Below are 20016 nucleotides of genomic sequence, written 5' to 3' on the forward strand. Positions count from 1 at the left end.
ATGGATCTTCTTATCCTTAAGATAATCAACTAGTCATCATATCTTTCTAACAACCAGAGGAGGCTTGCAATTACAGTAAACTAACAAGGAAACTCACTAACCTTGAAAAGTGCATCTTTCAGACTCCGCAGAATTGTTCCAAGTTGCAAATCTTTGGCAGAACTAAACCAGTCAAGAAGTACCACATAATCCACACTCCCCCTCTTCTTCCATGTGTCTTTAGAATCATCTGGGAGGTTTGCTTCAATCCAACTAGCAGTGACTCTGAAATGTATTAAAATTTGTATCAGGGCAAAAGTAGATGAGAGGTTCTAATACACTAATATTACATATTGAAATGAAACACTGAGTTTTGCTCTATAGTCTTTATTACACCATAGCAAGCTTTGGTGACAGTTTCAGACTGTATGTTAAGATAGTAGACAGACTAAAATAATGAACAACTTCACTAATGCAATATATTTTAGTAACTATTAGAGATTGAAAGAAACAGACTCAGCTGACTTTCTGTTTTGTTCTCTTTTGTTTTTTTACAGCTGCACCTGCTGTATATGGAAGTTCCTGGGCTAGGGGTTAAAATGGAGGTACAGCTGCTGGCCTAGGCCATAGCAATAGCAACGCCAGATCCAAGCCTTGTCTACGACCTATACCACAGCTTCTGGCAATGCCAGATGCTTAACCCACTCAGCAAGGCAAGGACTGAAGCTGCATCCTCATGGATACTAGTCAGGTTTGTTACCACTGAGCCACACAATGGGAACTCCCCAGTTGACTTTTTATACCAAAAAAAAAAAAAAACAAACAAAAAAAAACCTCTCCAAAACAAAAAGAAAGGACCAAAACTGAAAACAAAGGAAGTCATCTAAGTAAGTCTCAGCCAAATATAAACAACTGGGTGGGGGTAGGAATGTCCCTTAGTTAACACTGCCTATATTTCAGTTCTCTTATACCTATACGAACAATTAATAGTGTACCAAATACCAAAATGCTCATTTAACAAACACACAGAGCATTTACTATGTGCCAGGTGCTATTCTAAATGTCTTCTTCTCACCAGACTTTTAGAAAATGGCATTATTAACCCCATTTTATAGATGGGGAAACTTAGCACTTAAGTGGAGGCACAAAGCACTTAAGTAACCTATCCAAAATTACATTTGCCAAGTGGAGCCAGAATTCAAAGTCAGGCAATCTGGTTCCTATCACTCTTAGTTGCTTTGCTGCCTTCTACATAATCACCTGTGAATAATACCAACTCTACACTGAAGCATGCTGTTCACTTCCTCCTTCACTCACACAAAAGCTCAAGTTCTTAGCTATAGGCCTTACCATGGGCCTCTCTCTCGAACTCTACTATTTTAACTTCCTTACTAACTTAGCCCCCCTTACCCTACTCCACCCTTGTCCTCCTGGTAATACCTGGTTTATGGAGGTATGCGCCTGCCTAAGTGCTCTGCTCCTATTGTCCTCTCTGTCCAGAACCCTTTTCCCTCAGATAACTGCATCACTCATTTCTCTTATCTCAAGATTAGCTCAGGAATAATTTCTCCATGAAGTTTTGTGGATTAAAATTTTTAATACTGGAGTTCCCGTTGTGGCTCAGTGGTAATGAACCCTACTAGTATCCATGAGGACATATGTTTGATCCCTGGCCCTGCTCAGTGGGTTAAGGATTCGGCGTTGCCATGAGCTGTGGTGTAGGTCGCAGACGAGGCTTGGATCCTGTGTTGCTGTGGCTGCGGTGTAGGCTGGCAGGTGATTCAACCCCTAGCCTGGGAACTTCCATATGCCTCGGGTGTGGCCCTAAAATACAAAACAAAAACAAAAACAACCCCCCCCTTTTTAAAAATACTCATCCCAACATACACACTTGACACACCCATATCCATAGCACTTATTAACAGCAGACATATATTTTATGGTTTACAGTCTATCTCACCTATTCCACCTCCCTGTTAAAGTTTAAGCTAAATGAAGCAAAGATTTTTGTCTGTTCAATGATTTAGCCCCAGCACAGTAACTTAGATCATAGTTAGTGCTCAAAAAATACCTGCTTAATGACAATAAATAATACATGTTTGCTCTCCCAGGCAGGAACTCCATATTATTCCTAGAAAAGCACATGAGTCATTTCAATATTTAACTGGTGATACTGGCAAACTGGGCAGGACTGGTGAAAACTATATTCTAAGTAAAACTAATGGTTTAAATAATTTAAGGTGAAAAAATCCTATTCTATATAATAATGTTGGTTACTATATTTTCTAGGAAATAAAGAAAAAAATAAAATACTGTTTCATAATAATTCCTACCTGATATATAGACATGAGGATACTTAGCCAATGAAAAATGAAAAAAACTGAAACATAATATTTTTCAGGACAACTTCTGACTCTAAGGATATATGTGCTTAAATACACTTTGTCTAAAAACTCAAGATTAATATTCTGCATTGTTCCCGTCATGGCTCAGCAGTTAACGAACCCAACCTGCATCCATGAGGATGTAGGTTCGATCCCCAGCCTTGCTCAGTGGGTTAGGGACCCAGCATTGCCATGAGCTGTGGTGCAGGTTGCAGATGTGGCTCGGATCCTGAGTTGCTGTGGCTGTGTTGTAGGCAGGTGGCTACAGCTCTGATTTGACCCTTAGCCTGGGAACCTTCATATGCTGAGACTGCTGCCCTAAAAAGACAAGTAGGCAAAAAAAAAAAAAAAAAAAAAGATTAATATCCTGCATAATACTAGTTTGGAAAACAATAATGTCAATATTCTCCAAACTTCAGTCTTTCCTGTATCGCCTTCACAAGATGCTGCAATTTTGCTCTATGTTGTCTACTGTGTTTAATTTAATTATTTAATTGAAAGTGATACTTTACTTAAATTTATTTTAACAGGAAAATTTATATCCCTAAATACACTGGAAAACAGCATCATATCCAATAAATAAAGGATAACCCTAAAAGTAAAAAGAATAGAACAGTAAATTATGCTTTGTTCACATAATAGATCAGCATATATCAATGATAAATGAATTATAGCTACACACAATAATATATATGACTTGCAAACATACGATCAAGTACAAGACAGACACAAAATGGTAATGTTCAGTGTCTTGGTCCAGGTGCTAGATAAATGGCTACATCCAGTTTTTGAAAATTCACTGGGCTGAATGCTTAGCACAGTAGTTCTTTATAAATACTATACTGTATTAAAAATTTAAAACAAACAATGAAAAACTAGTAATACAGTTTCCACCATCAGCTAAGTGCAGATACTATTGCCTACCGAAAGCCCTGAGGTCTGCTTTATGGCAAGAAAGGGAGATTAATAAATACTAAAAGGAATGTAGCTTCAAATTGAGGCTTAATTTAACTAACTCAGAAGGACTGAAACAGAAATAAAAAAATAAAAAACAGAAAAACAGAAAAAACAGAAAAAAAAAACAGAAATAAAAAAATAAACTCAATAAAAACTACCAGCTTTCTGTTAGTATGGATTAAACCACCAAAATATTAATTATAACTTTGTTTTTTCAAATCCTGGAAATACATTCACACTTACTTGATTAGACTTTGCCCTCTAATCTCACTTTTAAATAGCATGTTTACAAAGCATTCTATTCTTTAGGTCAAACATTTATCAAGCCTTGGCAATGCACCAAAAACTATGTAAATTTTATTACTTTAAAAATATATCTTTTTAAGGTTATTGAAGTTAGTCCTGGAATGATCACAGATTTTAACTAATCCAGTCTCACAAACAAAGACCTAGAGAGTTATGCAATTTTTATAATAGTGAAAATAGCCCTGGATCTGATGTTTTAGCCCTGTCACTAGTATGACAGTTTCTAATATACAATACATCCATGCAAGTATCTTTAAATTATTTCATAGGTTAAAGGCCTTCTTATCAAAAAGAAAGTTATTTTTTAGTAACTCTTTACTAGCTCCAGGCACTATGCTAACTAGGTGTGTATATAAAATTTCTCATTTAAACATCTCAAGGAACTCCCTTAGTGGTACAGTGGACTAAGGATCTTACATTGTCACTGCTGTGGCTTGGGGGCAGGTTGAATCACTGGCCCTGGAACTTCCACATGCTGCAAGTATGGACAAAAAAAAAAAAAGGGCTTAAAAAAAATAAATAAATATACTTCTCAAAATTTCTGAGCTAGGTACTATTATTATCCCCATTTCAAAGATGGAAACATGGGCTTAAAGAGAGGATAGGTCACTAGTTAGAATTATGTAGCTAATAAGAGTCATATATATATATATATATATATATATATATTCTGAATATAGTCTGATTTTAGAGCCTATACTTTTTCTTAAGCTATCCTGTTTCTTCTTCAAAAAAGTATTTGTGTACTCTTTTACCACAGGTAACAGTATGGGGAATTTCAAAATAGAAAACAATTTAACTAGTTCACAATTTTAGTCAATTTGGTTCATATGATTCACAAAGCTCATAAATAAAAAAAATAGCAGGAGGAATTAGCCAAAAAACACCTGGGGTTAGAGGACACACAAAGGCAATTTCATTTCTCTTTTAGTAAGACTCCAGATGCCACAGACAGGAAAAAATAGCCAAACTGGAATGCCCTTTACACTACCCTTCAGAAAGAGTAAGGTGTGACACTAGGAGCAAAGAATGAAAAGGTCAACAGGAAAAGACAGTCTACTTTATCACATTTAGCTTGGATGCTATTTAAATAGTAACATTTACTACTGACCAAAGTTTACTATTGTATCTAAACACATGATGACCCACCCTGGACTGATGGCTTCTTCAGGAACACTGAGACAATTTAAAATATGGGAATCCTGATAATCTTGCATTCTTCGAGCATCCATTATAATCAAGCTGATGTTTTTATCCATCATCATTGTGTATAGCTCCTTTGCTGTGATTGCTCCTTGAAATCAAGAGATACAGTATAAGTGACAAGAAACATACAGTTCTGTGAGCAATCATATCACTAAACACAGGATATGCATAAACTTTTCCTAGAAGTGTCATATACTTGCTATTCCATCACATTATTTATTATCTTTTATATATAATATCAAATATAATTTAGGTTTCTGACATTTATCAAAAAACTAGTTTAGGAGTTCCCGTAGTGGCCCAGTGGAAACAAATCCAACTAGGAACCATGAGGTTGCAGGTTCAATCCCTGGTCTCACTCAGTGGGTTAGGGATCCAGCATTACCATGAGCTGTGGTGTAGGTTGAAGATGCAGCTTGGATCCCACATTGTGTTGCTCTGATGTAGACTGGCAGCTGTAGCACCAATTAGACCCCTAGCCTGGGAACTTTCATATGCCACAGGTGCGGCTCTAAAAAGCAAAAACAACAACAAAAAACTAGTTCGATACTTTGTTTATAAAGGCTTAAAAATACCAAAAGTTGTTGGTGAAGTTATAATTACATCAGGTGTTGGCTCTGTTGTTCCATAAAATAAACCAGTATGTGTCTCATGAAAATATTCTATTTAAAAAAATTAAGCCATTTGAGAAATGTCAACCAGAAGAAACAATGATCATTGAAAAAAATTTTTTTTTGTCTTTTTTAGGCTGCACCCGAGGCATATGGAGCTTACAGAGTGAGGGGTCTAATCGGAGCTGTAGCCGCCGGCCTGGCCAGAGCCACAGCAACGTAGGATCTGAGCCGCGTCTTCAACCTACAGCACAGCTCACGGCAATGCTGGATCCTTAATGCACTGATCAAAGCCAGGGATCGAACCTGCAACCTCATGGTTCCTAGTCAGATTTGTTAAACACTGAGCCACAATGGGAACTCCCATTGAAAAATTCTTGAAAGGTTCTAAATTCTTCTTTAAAAGTCTCCATGGGGTCTTATGGAGCTATCTGAAAAACCTGCAGATTTCCTAGAGTAATAAGCCAGAAGCTTGTTATTTGAGTTCTTCATCAGAAGTTGGCAAATTATGGCCACCTGTTTTCAATGGAACACAGCTATACTCATTTGTTTACATACTGTCTATGGCTGCTCTCATGCAAGGATCACAGGGCCCCTTAAGCCTATCAGCTTCTACCACTTGAGGTGAAAAATTAAAAAGCACTATAAGGAAGCTTGGAGCATGATTTGCTCCCTGGTCCAGGAACTTCTACATGCCAGGGGCAAGTCCAAAAAAAGTGGGGGGGGGGGGGAAAGAGCCCTGCAAGGAAGTGTAAGTATGGTAAGAACTGTTCGATCAGTGAGCTATGAGAAAAACACAGTCACACCATCTCCTAAACTAAAATACCCAGTTGCTAATAATCACCATACTTCCCTAACAACCATCAAGATCATTTTGACAACAAAATAGTCTCAAGTAGAGAACAAACCACCAAGGAGTGTAACACAGGGTAACACACAAAAGAACATGTGGAAAAAAACTAATCTTAGAATGAACTGGTAACAGCTTTTAGGAAGGTATCTTACTACACTCAGTTTTATTTTTTAAATTATTGTATGGCAATATTTTAAATAGGTAATTAATTTTAGTGTTACATACAACTAATATTTAAGTTAATATTTAAGCATCGGCATATGGATGACATGCAAATTATTTGGTTTTTTTTATCTGTTTGTTTGTTTTTTGCTTTTTTAGGCCCAAACCTGAGGCATATGGAGGTTCCCAGGCTAGGGGATGAACTGGAGTTGCAGATGCCAGTCTATACCACAGCCACAGAAACACTAGATCCGAGCCGCATCTGCAACCTACATCACAGCTCATGGCAACGCTGGATCCTTGAACCCACTGAGGGGAGCCAGGGATTGAACTCTTGTCCTCATGGATACCAGTCGGGTTTGTTTCCACTGAACCACAATGGGACCCCCTAGATTTTTTTTTCGGAGGGGAGTGAAAACGCTTTTAATAAAGTCTAGGAGTTCCCATTGTGGCTCAGCGGTAACAAACCCAACTAGTATCCATGAGGATGCAGGTTCCATCCCTGGCCCAGCTCAGTGGGTTAAGGATCTGGGGTGTTGCTGTGACCTGTGGTGTAGGTCATAGATCTGGCCTTGCTATGGCTGTGATGTAGCCAGCAGCTGCAGCTCTGATTTGACCCCTAGCTTGGGAACTTCTATATGCTGCAGGTGCGGCCCTAAAAAAGCAAAAAAAAAAAAAAAAAAAAAGAAAAAAGAAAAAAAGAAAAAAATTAAGTCTACAGCTGAGAGTCATAAGTACTAACAGTTAATACTTATACAAAGTTTACTGTGTTCCAAGAGTTTCACATACATTAACCAATATTCACAATAACCTATAAAATAGATAGAATTATTATTCCCACCTCTAATGGGAAAATTAAAGTGGAGAGGTGAAGTAATAAGCTCAAGATGACATGGATACTCAGAGGAGCCTATACTCAAACCTAGGCAGTCTGACTTCTGAAAGTCCATGCCCTTAAGCACTTCTCTAAACTACATCTTGGAAAAAAAAAACAAACAACAATGACAGACGCCATCTATGATTCTGATGTTTTCAAATGTATATTACCATAATTATTCCCCATATGTACACAGAGAATATAATACATTTTCAGTATAATTGTACAGGCTAGGAAAAATGATAAAGCTCACACATAGATCAGACACAATGTTCAGAATCTCAGTATGTAAAATCTGAAGCTTATTCTGATTAAAAGATCTCAATAATAACCTAAAAGAACTCCCTCTTTCTGAACACACTTACCTTTCTCTGTAGTTTCATTTTTTTCACTCTTTTCACCATTTATCTATTTCATAGGGAAAAAAAGTTTCAACTTTAATATTTCTTTGAAACTGAAAATCTAGGAAATGAAGTGTGCAGAGTGCTAGCATTTTATAAACATAGAGATGAACAGTTATGGCAGTATCAGGTTATTCTGATAAGAGCTAAAATAACTAGCAGCATATCACAATCATGTCCCTTCCTCAAAATTTTCCTCAGTTAAAGGTCAGATATAATTTAAAAGCACACACTGTTACAGAAATTTAATATTTAACAAGAGAGTACTTCTTACGAAATAAAAATTCTGGCCACCCCCTTCAGTGTCCTACATTACAGAAATAAAGAAAAATGAAGTAATACAAAGTTTTATAAATGTGCATTTCCTAACCAAGATAATCCAATTAAGTTTTTAGGTTGAACTTCCAGCCTACAGTAAATATGGGAGACAGAAGAACAAGTTAAGTGACACAAGGAGGAAGCAATCAGATAAATGTGAAATGTGGTTCATTTTTCTGAACTGATTCAGTACTAAAAAGTCAAATACAGGAAGTGAAAAATGAGAGGGAGACTCAAGTAGAGAATGCTATAGAGACTTAAGAGATACTGCATCCTCTGACAATGAGTGGACCTCGTTTGGATCCTGATTCAAACATATCAACTCTAAAAAATCATTATGAGACATGTGGGTGAGTTTTGAATACAAATGGGGTTTTAGCTTGCATAAGGGAATTATTGCTAATTTTGTGAGGTAAGAAAACAGCACTGTGGTTATTACGATAATGTTCCTTTGAGATGCATACTCAAATATTTAGGGGTAAAATGATATGTTGTCTGGAATTTGCTTTGAAAAGGGAAGAGGTATAGATAAAAAATATAGCAAATGTTGGAAGATTATTAGAGTTGGGTAACAGGGTTTAACTGTATTCTCTTTTCAATATAAAAATGCTAAACACAAGTAAAAGTAACAAAAGGCAGTTTGCCCTGTTGCTGAAAAGGCAACAAAATGAAGAAATTTAAAAGTCCCTTTCATACAGTTCTTTGGAATTTGTTATTTTTTTATATCATCAGCCATTTGACCTATAAATGAACATCTAAGGCAGTACTATTTATCTTATGTCATGAGCTCCTAAAATCAAAAGACTAGACCTCTTCACTTCCTTTTACCTAGTGCCTAGCCCAATGTCACTAGCAGCTCAACCACTACTTCTAACACAATCAATAATGATTCACATACAAATGATAGTTGAAAGCTACTAAATGCTTTAAAAAAAATAAAGCAGAAACCTTTCCATGAATTTCAACAGTGCAGAAGGAATTATCTTTTAGAAAGAATAGTTTCTGAGGAGGTGAAGGGAGGGAGATATAGGAATGGATAGCTGGCAGGTACACATTGAATCACTAACAGTTTTTGGTAAACAAATGATGTAGCTAAAAATACTACAAGTAGCGGCTGAACAAAATGGAAGGGGAGGAAAAGAAAAGATGAAGGGGGAACTATGGCAGAGAAAAGAGGAAAAAGCAGAGTGGAGAGAATGTGACCCCAGAAATAGAAAGTTTGGCACCAAATAAATAGTATACCAAACTTTCCCTAAGGTAAATTACACTTATTAGAAAGGAGAGTCCTTAAAGATCATCTATTTCAAGATCTTCATTTTGGCCAATGAAGAAACTGAGTCCCAAAACAGTTAAGCAAGATGTGACATAGCACCAGAACTCAGATATACTGAATCACAGCCCAAACGCTCTTTCCACTGCTCTAGTCAAGTCTACAGTGACTGCTAAAAACTAATGAATTCACAGCCCAAACGCTCTTTCCACTGCTCTAGTCAAGTCTACAGTGACTGCTAAAAACTAATGAATTCACACAATATATTTCTGTAAAAGTACCATGAAAAACCTGAAATCAACTAAAGCTAAAATTATTAATTCAATTTCTAGTAAAAACACATTAAACTTTATCCTTGTTGCCTGAAAGAATGATGTAGTGGTACTTCAACTCTTCTTAAACAAATTATCTGACAAAAAAAATCAGTCTTTTTATCTCTCAGAATAAATATGAAATACCTTTCGGGTTTTGTCTTTGGAATCCAATACACTTTCCAAAGAACTTTTTGCTGATGTGCCACCATCCTCAATTCCTGCTTCCTGCCTTTTCTGTCTCTGCAGCTGCTCTTTCTCCTGTCTGTCTTTTTCTTCAAGTTTTTTCCGAACTTCAGCTTCTTCATATCTAGTTGAAAAAAGAATTTCTTTATTGGCATGATGGTGGAAAGTAAAGGATTTCCAGTTTCATAAAATTGATACCCTACCTTGGGGTATTTTATGCCTGCATTCTTTTTCCCTCCAATTGAAATCCAACACTGCCAGTGCTCCATTACAAATCATAACTCATAAACGCACTTATTATAGATTTATTTCAAATTTCTTAAAAGTCTTGAAAACAAACTCTATGCTCTCAAGCTGAAGTTGTTTATTGTTCTTTTTGCTCTTCTACTCCCACAGATTTCAACCTTTTAAAGATTCAAATATGCTGCAATTTCCTTTTCAAAGGATTTCTAATCCTAAAATCCTGAAATTAACTACAAAGCCTTATTTACTTATAAAGTGGCTCAAAATACAAAAAAGTACAGATAATAATTAAATGAAAGAATCTAAAGCCCCAAAGAGAGGAATAAAAAACATGATTATTGCTAGTAGTAACATGATTAAGGAAAATTAGGCAATCTAAGAGAAAACAGTTAATAATGGATAACCCAAAGATTAGGAGAAATTCTATTCGACTTAGTTGATTAACTGGCTAAAGGAGAAAGAGAACAAAGATTCTAAATGACTTCACCGGGCCCCAAGATTAGTAATTCTGGGAAGGACCAAGGGAAGATATTAGTTGAAAAAGACGATTTCTAGGTAAAGACAAAGTTAAGCAAAGATGTAAACAGGTATCCCTGTTTTTCAAAGTTTGCTTTTATACCACTGCATCTTTTACAAAAGACCTACATCAATATCTGTTTTCACTAACTGGCAGAAATCTGAAGAGGATTTTCATATATGGAAAAAAGGTGAAAAGTGAAAACAGCCTTTAGCGGTTGTTTTGTAGCCAGCTGTTAGAGAAGCAGCAAAGCACCCTGAGCAATGAGAGTGGCACTGTGGGCTCCTTTCCCAGGAACTACACTACTAAACTGCCAAAGCGTTTTTTTCCCCCTCTCTGCCACTGTTTCTCTCACTTTCTACTGATGTAAATTAGTTTAAATTTCAAAATCAGATATAGCATTTTTTTTTTTTTTTTGTCTTTTTAGGACCAGACCCACAGCATATGGAGGTTCCCAGGCTAGGGGTCCAATCGGAGCTAGAGCTGCCGGCCTACACCACAGCCACAGCAATGCCGGATCCTTAATCCACTGAGTGAGGCCAGGGATGCAACCTGTGATCTCATGGATGAAAGTCAGATTTGTTTCCACTGTGCCACGACAGGAACTCCAAACTGCCATAGCTTTGAACTTTGTCTGTGAACATCTATGTTTTATCTCAATTTATTTTGTGCATCCAGTAGCAAGATGTGTCCTAAGGTAATTCCTTCTTTGCCTTATGCCATTTTGGCTTTGGTAAGGTTTCATAGAACACTTTATTTTCAGATAGCAGGAGAAAACCTGTATAACAGTTAATTGATCCAAGTACTGAATAGTCATTAAGAAAAAAATACGAAAGTTACAAGGCCACTATTTGAAAAGAAATACTGAAGTTACAAGACCAATATCTGAAAAAAAATTTTTTTTGAAGTAAAAATAGTTCACTTTTTATTTTGTCAAAGAATGACTAATGACTAAAAACTGAAACATGCTGGTTTTAATTTCTAATTATTTTATAAGCCTGGTAAACCAGTCATGGCAATTATCAGAATTATATCTTTTTAAAGAAACATATGTAACTTCTGTAACCAGGCAGGTCAAAACTAACATTAAATACTTCATTCCCGTAAGTCCAGTGTCCAGTAGCACATTCCAACATGAAGATATGAGAATATTATCTTTTTCTGATGAATCTTGTCAGAAACTTAGAAAAATCTGAACCTGAGTGTTAATACACTTACACTTATCTTAACAATGTATCAGTCTAAACATTAAAAAAAAAAATTCAGTGAAGAATAGTGACAGTAACACCTGAATATAATGTATGTGATACAGCGAAAGATTTTAAGTTTTGTGTCCTACTTAATATGACTTTTTCCTAGGAATTGGGATTATATGTATGGTCAGACAGAAATGGACAAATTCTAAATATTATTTTTATCTTTTAAGTTTACATTCTTTTAAAGATTTTATAATAGTTGTACCTGAGTTTAAGGCTTTCAGAGAGTCTTTCAGCTTCTTCAATAGCTTTTTTGATGTTTCCAGGTCCAAGTATTGAAAGAAAGTAGTCCTAAAATTATAGGAAAATCATTCTGTACTGTTAGTACTGGCCACTATACATAACACTAATGCCAAAAACACAAAATCATGGCATTTAATGTAAACAGAAGTTTACATAAAAGCATTACTATTAGAAAAAAAATATAAAGAAAAAAATTTTAGGAGTTCCCGTCGTGGCGCAGTGGTTAACGAATCCGACTAGGAACCATGAGGTTGCGGGTTCGGTCCCTGCCCTTGCTCAGTGGGTTAACGATTCGGCGTTGCCGTGAGCTGTGGTGTAGGTTGCAGACACGGCTCAGATCCCGCGTTGCTGTGCCTCTGGCGTAGGCCGGTGGCTACAGCTCCGATTCAACCCCTAGCCTGGGAACCTCCATATGCCGCGGGAGCGGCCCAAGAGATAGCAGCAACAACAACAACAAAAGACAAAAAAAAAAAAAAAAAAAAAAAGAAAAAAATTTTAAACAAAACCAAAAAATGTAATTACGACAGAATAAAGTATTTTCTAAACTTTTTTTTAATGTTAGTTTTTCCTTTTAGTCTCAGAAGCAGTAAATCAAATTTTTTTTTTTTTTTTTTGGTCTTTTTGCCTTTTTCTAGGGCCACTTTCACAGCATATGGAGATTCCCAGGCTGGGGGTCCAATTGGAGCTGTGGCCACTGGCCTATGCCAGAGCCACAGCAATGAGGGATCCAAGACATGTCTGCAACCTACACCACAGCTCACCCACAACACCGAATCCTTAATCCACTGAGCAAGGCCAGGGATCGAACCCGCAACCTCATGGTTCCCAGTCGGATTCGTTAACCACTGTGCCACGACAGGAACTCCTAAAGCAAATTTTTTATAAATCTACAGGATAGGTTTCATTTTACTTGTTTTAAACTGAGATGTTTCCTTCCACTTATATTTTACAATACTTACCTACCTCCCAACTGGAATCAAATCACTTTATACATAAAATAAGTTTTACACTTGAGGAAAACTTGAGTAACTAAAAATCAAATGACAAAAAATAATAAATACTATAGTCTACATTAAAACACACATACACAAGATTTGGCACATAACTAATTAACAAGCATAATAAAGTTTTAATAAGTCACTTCCTTAAGAGTCACTCAATAATTAGGTCCTGCAATCAGAGATGTTTTCAAATCAAGCTTAGGTCAACATGACAGTCATGTAGTGGACTGATGAGTGAGGATCTAATTTTCCACAACTTATCACTATAACTTTGCAAACAGAGCCTACTAGCACAGTTCATCACAAATGATATTATAATCAAAGGTTAATAAAAAAGGTCAGGAAGTCAGAGATATCCATCTTTGGCTCTTTGAAAGGCAGTCATGAAGAGCTAGTATGATAAATTTGCTGATAGCAGCTATCATACATCTTTCTAGCCTAAAAGTAGATCATGTTTTAGTTGATTTTACTCTTCTAGATTAAAGACTAAATAAATAAAAAGATCTTTCATTATGTAATTTTAATAAAAGAATATAGTTTGGGACTTCAAGTTGTGGCACAGAATAAACAAATCCAACTAGTTATCCATGAAGATGTAGGTTTGATCCCTGGCCTTCATCAGTGGGTTAAGGATCTGGCATTGCCATGAGCTGGGGTGTGGTGTAGGTCGAAGATGCAGCTCCAATGAGACCCCTAGCCTGGGAACTTCCATATGCCATGAGTGAGGCCCTAAAAAGAAAAAAAAAAGTATATAGTTTGTTCAGTATTATATCAACTAAAAATCATAGTGGAAACTGTAATTACTCCCATTATTACAATGTCATGACTACTGAAGCAGTATTTTTTTGTGTGTGTATGCTTTTTTTAGAACTGCACCCATGGCATATCAAAGTTCCCAGGCTAGGGTTGGATTGGAGCTGTAGCTACCAGCCTAAGCTGCAGCCACAACAATACAGGATCCAAGCTGCATCTGCGACCTACGGCACAACTCATAGCAATACCAGATCCTTAACCCACTGAGCAAGGCCAGGGATCAAACCCACATCCTCACAGATACTAGTCGGGTTTATAATCCACTGAGCCATGACAGGAACTCCTAAAGCAGTATTTTTTATTTTTCTTATAACCATACCCACGGCATATGGGAATTCCTGGGCCAGGGATTGAATATGAACTGCAGCTCTGACCTATGCCATAGCTGTAGCAACATCAGATCCCTTAACCTACTGCACTGGGCTGGGGATCGAACCCAAGCCTCCCCAGCAACTCAAGCCACTGCAGTTGGATTCTTAACCCATAGTGGGAAATCTTGAATACTTTTTAAATGGAAAACAAAATTTAACAAAACAAAATTTAATCATTACTGTAATATTTCTCTGATAAAAACAAACTACTGGTACAACCACTATGGAAAACAGTATGGAAATACCTCAGAAAACTAAATATAGAACTACCATATGACACAGCAATAGCATTCCTGGGCATATATCCAGACAAAACTTTCATTGAAAAAGATATATGCACCCCTATGTTCACTGCAGCACTATTCACAATAGCCAAGACATGGAAACAACCTAAATGTCCATTGATGGATGAATGGTTAATAAGATGTGGCACATATATACAATGGAATACTACTCAGCCATAAAAAATAATGAAATAATGCCATTTGCAGCAACATGGATGGAACTAGAGACTCTCATGCTAAGTGAAGTCAGAAAGAGAAAGACAAATACCATATGATATCACATATCTGGAATCTAATATATGGCACAAATGAACCTTTCTACAGAAAAGAAAATCATGGACTTGGAGAACAGACTTGTGGTTGCCAAGGGGGAAGGGGAGGGAGTGGGATGGACTGGCAGTTTGGGGTAGTAGATGCAAACTATTGCATTTGGAGTGGATAAGCAATGAGATTCTGCTACATAGCACAGGGAATTATATCTAATCACTTGTGATGGAACATGATGGAGAATAATGTGAAAAAAAAAGAATGTATATAAATGTATAAATGGGTCACTTTGCTGTACAGCAGAAATTGAAAGAACATTGTAAATCAACTAAAATAACAAATTTTTAAAAAGTAAAACCAAAAATACTATGACTTGTTTTGTAATTTTTTGACATGATGTCATTAAAAAGCCCAGTTTAACCCTGTTCACATGCTGAAAAAAAAAAAAAACTATTTGGGAATGCCTGTTACAAACATCCAGGACACTTCCTAATAATAAGGTTTCTTGTCAATAATTATCTCTCTCTCTGCTCTTAAAGGAACACAGTTGGATTAAGTATATTTCTTCCCCAAATTTCAATAGTATTAACAATTGGCAGAATAGAAATAATGTCCAATTCCTATATAACTAAAAACATTTGATTCTTAAGTTTACCAAGTATAACCTTCCTACTCCTAAACATACAAATTCAAGCAATTCTCATTATTTCCCAAGCAAAAAGGTTTACTAGTAATATTCAGGATTAATTATCAAGACTGCCGTGGAGATTTAAAAATACTCTAATTTTATGTAGACTTTTCTATCATAATAACTCCTTTCTTTTGGAGGGCCACACCTAAATCATGCAGAAGCTCCTGGGCCAGGAAATGAACCTATAGCACAGCAGCAATCTGAGCCGCAGCAGTGACAAAACAAGATCCTTAACCCACCAGGCCAACAGGGAACTCCCTAATATTTTCAATATATTTGCCTTCCTTTCTTTTTCAGATAACCCTGAAAAATTTGTTCATAAACTGATTTTTTTCAATGAGTAAACAATAAATATGTTTAAAACCAGTGAGCTTGGGAGTTCCCGTCGTGGCGCAGTGGTTAACGAATCCGACTAGGAACCATGAGGTTGCGGGTTCGGTCCCTGCCCTTGCTCAGTGGGTTAACGATCCGGCGTTGCCATGAGCTGCGGTGTAGGTTGCAGACGTGGCTGGGATCCCGCGTTGCTGTGGCTCTGGCGTAGGCCGGCGGCTACAGCTCCGATTAGACCCCTAGCCTGGGAACCTCCATATGCCGTGGAAGTGGCCCAAAGAAATAGCAAAAAGACAAAAAAAAAAAAAACAAAACAGTGAGCTTGTTAAATTAATAACTTTTATCTAAATCTTAAATAGTGTAAAATAAGTGAAAATATAAGCTTCTGAAGGAGGCTGATTACATTACATTCTGTCCCTTCCTGATGTGAAGGGTAAAAACCAGAAAATATCTAGTTACTAAATTTAATGCTTTACATACTTGAAGTGCACTGGAGAGGTTGAGCTAAATAAAACAAAACAAAAAACAGTTCTAAGAGAAAAGCAGATGTGGACAGAGCAGATGGAAACAGTCTCTTTACTGAACCAGGGACTGAACATCTGCAGCATATGAAGTAACAACCTGGGTTACCTGAGGCTTTGCAGTGAGCTTCCTAACCCAAACAACTCCTGCCACTTTCAACTAGATACTCCCTTTGGAAACTCAATGGATACTTGGTGGAAATGAAAAAGTCTTACTGATTAAAATTTACTCCCAAACTTCTCAAGTTAAAAAAAAAAAAAAAGCCAAAAAACCATTCCCAGTCTTGTCAAAGAAAAAAAGTATACACCAAGTTAGAAAAATAAAGCAGAAATTAAACAAGTACACAAAAAATTGGCCTTACCACAATATATAAAACAGCAAAAACCAGAACTACCAAAGTTTTCCAAATCTGCAAATCTTTCAAAAATATTTACTTTGGTATTTTTATACTTCTTTTAAAGCAGTATCTTTTTAACAGCTATTGTAAAAATCATCAAAGATAGGCCTCTGAATCTATCGCAGATAAGTATGTCCACACATGTTTAAGGGGCCAGACCAATCCAGCCATTTGTAGACAGGAAGATGAACCTCCAAATGCAGGAGGCACCTTTCTAAAGCTAGATTCTAAAATCCCATAAAGATTATTAGCATAGGGAGTTCCCATCATGGCTTAGTGGAAATGAATCCATGAGGACACAGCTTCGATCCCTGGCCTCGCTAAGGATCCATTGTTGCTGTGAGCTGTGGTATAGGTCACAGACATGACTTGGATCTGGTGTTGCTGTGGCTGTGCGGTGCCTACAGCTCTGATTTGATCCCTAGCCTGGGAACTTCCGTATGCCGCAGATGCGGCCCTAAAAAGACAAAACAAAAAACAAAACCTACCAAAAAAAAAATTATCAGCATAATTTTGCTGGTAAGAAGAAACACGAGCAATGGTTTATCATCATTAACTAAAACATTAAAGTTACCCCTTAACCAACAACCCAAAAAAATTATACCAGTCATACTACTGTGGACAAAAAAAAAAAAAAAAAAAAAAAAAAAAGGATAAGAAAACTTACCCTCTTCAAAGTGTAAGAGAACTTTTTTTTTACTTCTATAAATCTATTTAAATGAGGCAAGCTAATTCTATCACCATAAATGAAATAAAAGTCTCAAAATTAATTCAAGAATGGCTTGTCTACCAGGTAAGAAATCTATAGACAGTATTTTGCTGCTGTTCTCCAGTAGCAAGATCATTCCTAGGTAAAGGGAGAACTACCAACACAATATTCCTCCCATTTCTTTAACCCAGTCTCTATTTTCTTCTTTTGTCTGTTTCTGTGCAATAAAAATGCAACCATTTTCTCAAGCAACACTTATCCTAGTTATCAGCTCTCTTTATCCATTCACACCTACCCCCCAACACTTCAGCAAACTGGAAGACATCTGGCTTAACGGGTTAAAGGCAAAAAAAAAAAAAAAGATAAAAATGGAAGTGATCAACATTAATTTTGCAAACTGAGATCTTTAATACGGCTACAATGTTAATTAAATATAAAAAGCTGTCATATTAAAAAAGTGACTAAACATTTACTTTTTTCCCCATGTTAAAGTAAAACTTTATTTATAAAAACAGCCACAGGCTACAGCGGACAAACTTCTGAACTACATCCTAACTGTATTTAAATCCAGATGTAACTAGCACTCACTAATTGTTTAACATATATGGGAGTATTGTGTTGGGTATTTTTTATGACTCAATGAATTTTATTACATTTACAGTTGTACAACAATCATCATAGCCCAATTTTATAGCATTTCTATCCCAAACCCCCAGCCCATTCCTTCCATCCCCCACCCTGTCTCCTTTGGAAACCATAAGTTTTTCAAAGTCTGTGAGTCAGTATCTGTTCTGCAAAAAAGTTCATTGCGTCTTTTTTTAAGATTCCATATGTAAGTGACAGCATATGGTGTTGCTATCTCACTGTCTGACTAACTTCCTTAGCATGATAATTTCTAGGTCCACCCATATTGCTGCAAATGCTGTTATTTCTTTCCTTTCGATGGCTGAGTAATATTCCATTGTGTATGTGCATCACATTGTCTTTATATACTCCTCTGCTGATAGACATGTACATTGTTTTCATGTTTTGGCTATTGTATATAGTGCTGCAATAAACATTGGAGTACATGTATCTTTTCGAGTCATGGTTTTCTAAACACTGACTCTTGAAAAATTACAAACAGAGCTAGATTTTTATTTAATACATGAGTAAACTGAACCTTCCATTTGACCTGGCAATGACTTATTACAACAAAAAACTGAGTCTGTATTTTTGCTATAAACTTGTGTTAATCCAAGGCAAATTTAAGTATGTATATACAGAGTGTGTGTGTATCCGTATATATACACATACATATTTGCAAATAATGAAACTAAGTCTTTGCTTTTTTTCTCTGCAGAAAAGTTTGAACCCACTGCTACATGATACTTAAATTTTAGTATTAAAAATTTTAGAGGCAATCAATTGTTCTATTGTGTAAAAATAGAGCAAATAACTTTAACTTAGCAAATAAAAACATAAAAGGTACCTGCTGTTGCTTGAAATCAGGCCTTTTTTTGATAAGATTATAAACAGTCACATATTTCATATATAGCACATAGGCCCTTTCCTCATCACGATCTAATCTGCTTTCTTCCGCAGTCTTGAAGATCTTCAGGGCACTCTGTACATAACTGAAAATTAGAGAAAAAAAGAATTAAAGCACTTCACCTTGGGGAGAAGGCAGGGGGAGTCATGAATAAAGTCCACAGAGAACTTCAATAAAACACATTTCATAATTTAGGCTGCACTATTTCAGATCTGATACAAAGTTAGATATGTTTGGATGCAACATGAAAGTCTCTCTTATGCTACAAATACCTATGTTTCATAGTTCTTTATGTCACCAAACTGTTCAAAATGCATTCTAAGTTCAGTTTTAAAGATTTGCTACAATTGGAGTTCTTGTTTTATAGCAGCAGAAGCAAATCTGACTAGAATCCCTGAGGATGTAGGTTCAATCCCTGGCCTCGCTCAGCGGACTGGGGATCCCGAGATGCTGCGACTTGTGTAGGTCTCAGACGCGGCTCAGATCCTGTGTTGCTGTGACTGTGGCTGTGGCACAGGCCAACAGCTGTAGCTCCAATTTGAACCCTAGCCTGGGAACCTCCATATGCTGTGGATGTAGCCCTAAAAAAAAAAAGATTTGCTACAATAGATAATAAGCTTGAGGGAAATGGTCCTCCAGCACCCATATAATATTCAAACTCTATAATCTCTATAATTAAAAAACATAGCTGCATACTACTTGTATTGAAATGGGGGAGCTAAAATATTTAACGTTAAAACAAATAATTTTCAATTCTCCTTACTCCTTTCTAACCATGATATAAAATTCTCTCCATAGAAAAATCCAAGAAACTAGACACAGGGAAGGGGACATGAGTTGAATCTTTACTTTGAGTTTTCCAAACAACGACAGAAGTGCACTCTGATTAACTGGTCCTGGAAGGAAAAGAGATTTAAAATCTAAAAACATATCCTAAAACTCCACTTCAGCAGTTCCTGCTGTGATGCCGTGGATTAAGAATTGGACTGCAGCTGACTGGGTTGCTGCAGAGGTGTGGTT

General features: G+C 36.5%; 1 protein-coding gene across 8 annotated transcripts in view; it reads right to left on the bottom strand.

Moving 5' to 3' along the window:
* The window catches only part of USP8 (ubiquitin specific peptidase 8), a 70072-nt gene that overhangs the window by 32315 nt on the left and 17741 nt on the right, over positions 1-20016 (bottom strand). For 6 of the 8 annotated variants that reach the window (XM_084970360.1, XM_021095647.2, XM_021095635.2 and 3 more), the window contains 6 exons: positions 18937-19081; positions 12043-12128; positions 9783-9945; positions 7701-7743; positions 4776-4920; positions 102-264 (listed from right to left, as the gene is read on the bottom strand). In XM_084970360.1, coding sequence (XP_084826486.1) covers positions 102-264; positions 4776-4920; positions 7701-7743; positions 9783-9945; positions 12043-12128; positions 18937-18996 — 660 coding nt within the window. In that variant the 5' untranslated portion in view covers positions 18997-19081. Of the gene's footprint in view, positions 1-101; positions 265-4775; positions 5152-5959; positions 6526-7700; positions 9470-9536; positions 9946-12042; positions 12129-18936; positions 19082-20016 lie in introns of those variants that run through there. The other 2 variants (XM_084970367.1, XM_084970370.1) reach the window with 2 other exon arrangements.

The sequence above is a fragment of the Sus scrofa genome, chromosome 1 (genome assembly GCF_054392235.1).
Source record: "Sus scrofa isolate SSC_HxYL_T2T_F1_AM1 chromosome 1, Sscrofa_HxYL_maternal_Yorkshire_Landrace_v2.0, whole genome shotgun sequence".
Classification (NCBI taxonomy): domain Eukaryota; kingdom Metazoa; phylum Chordata; class Mammalia; order Artiodactyla; family Suidae; genus Sus; species Sus scrofa.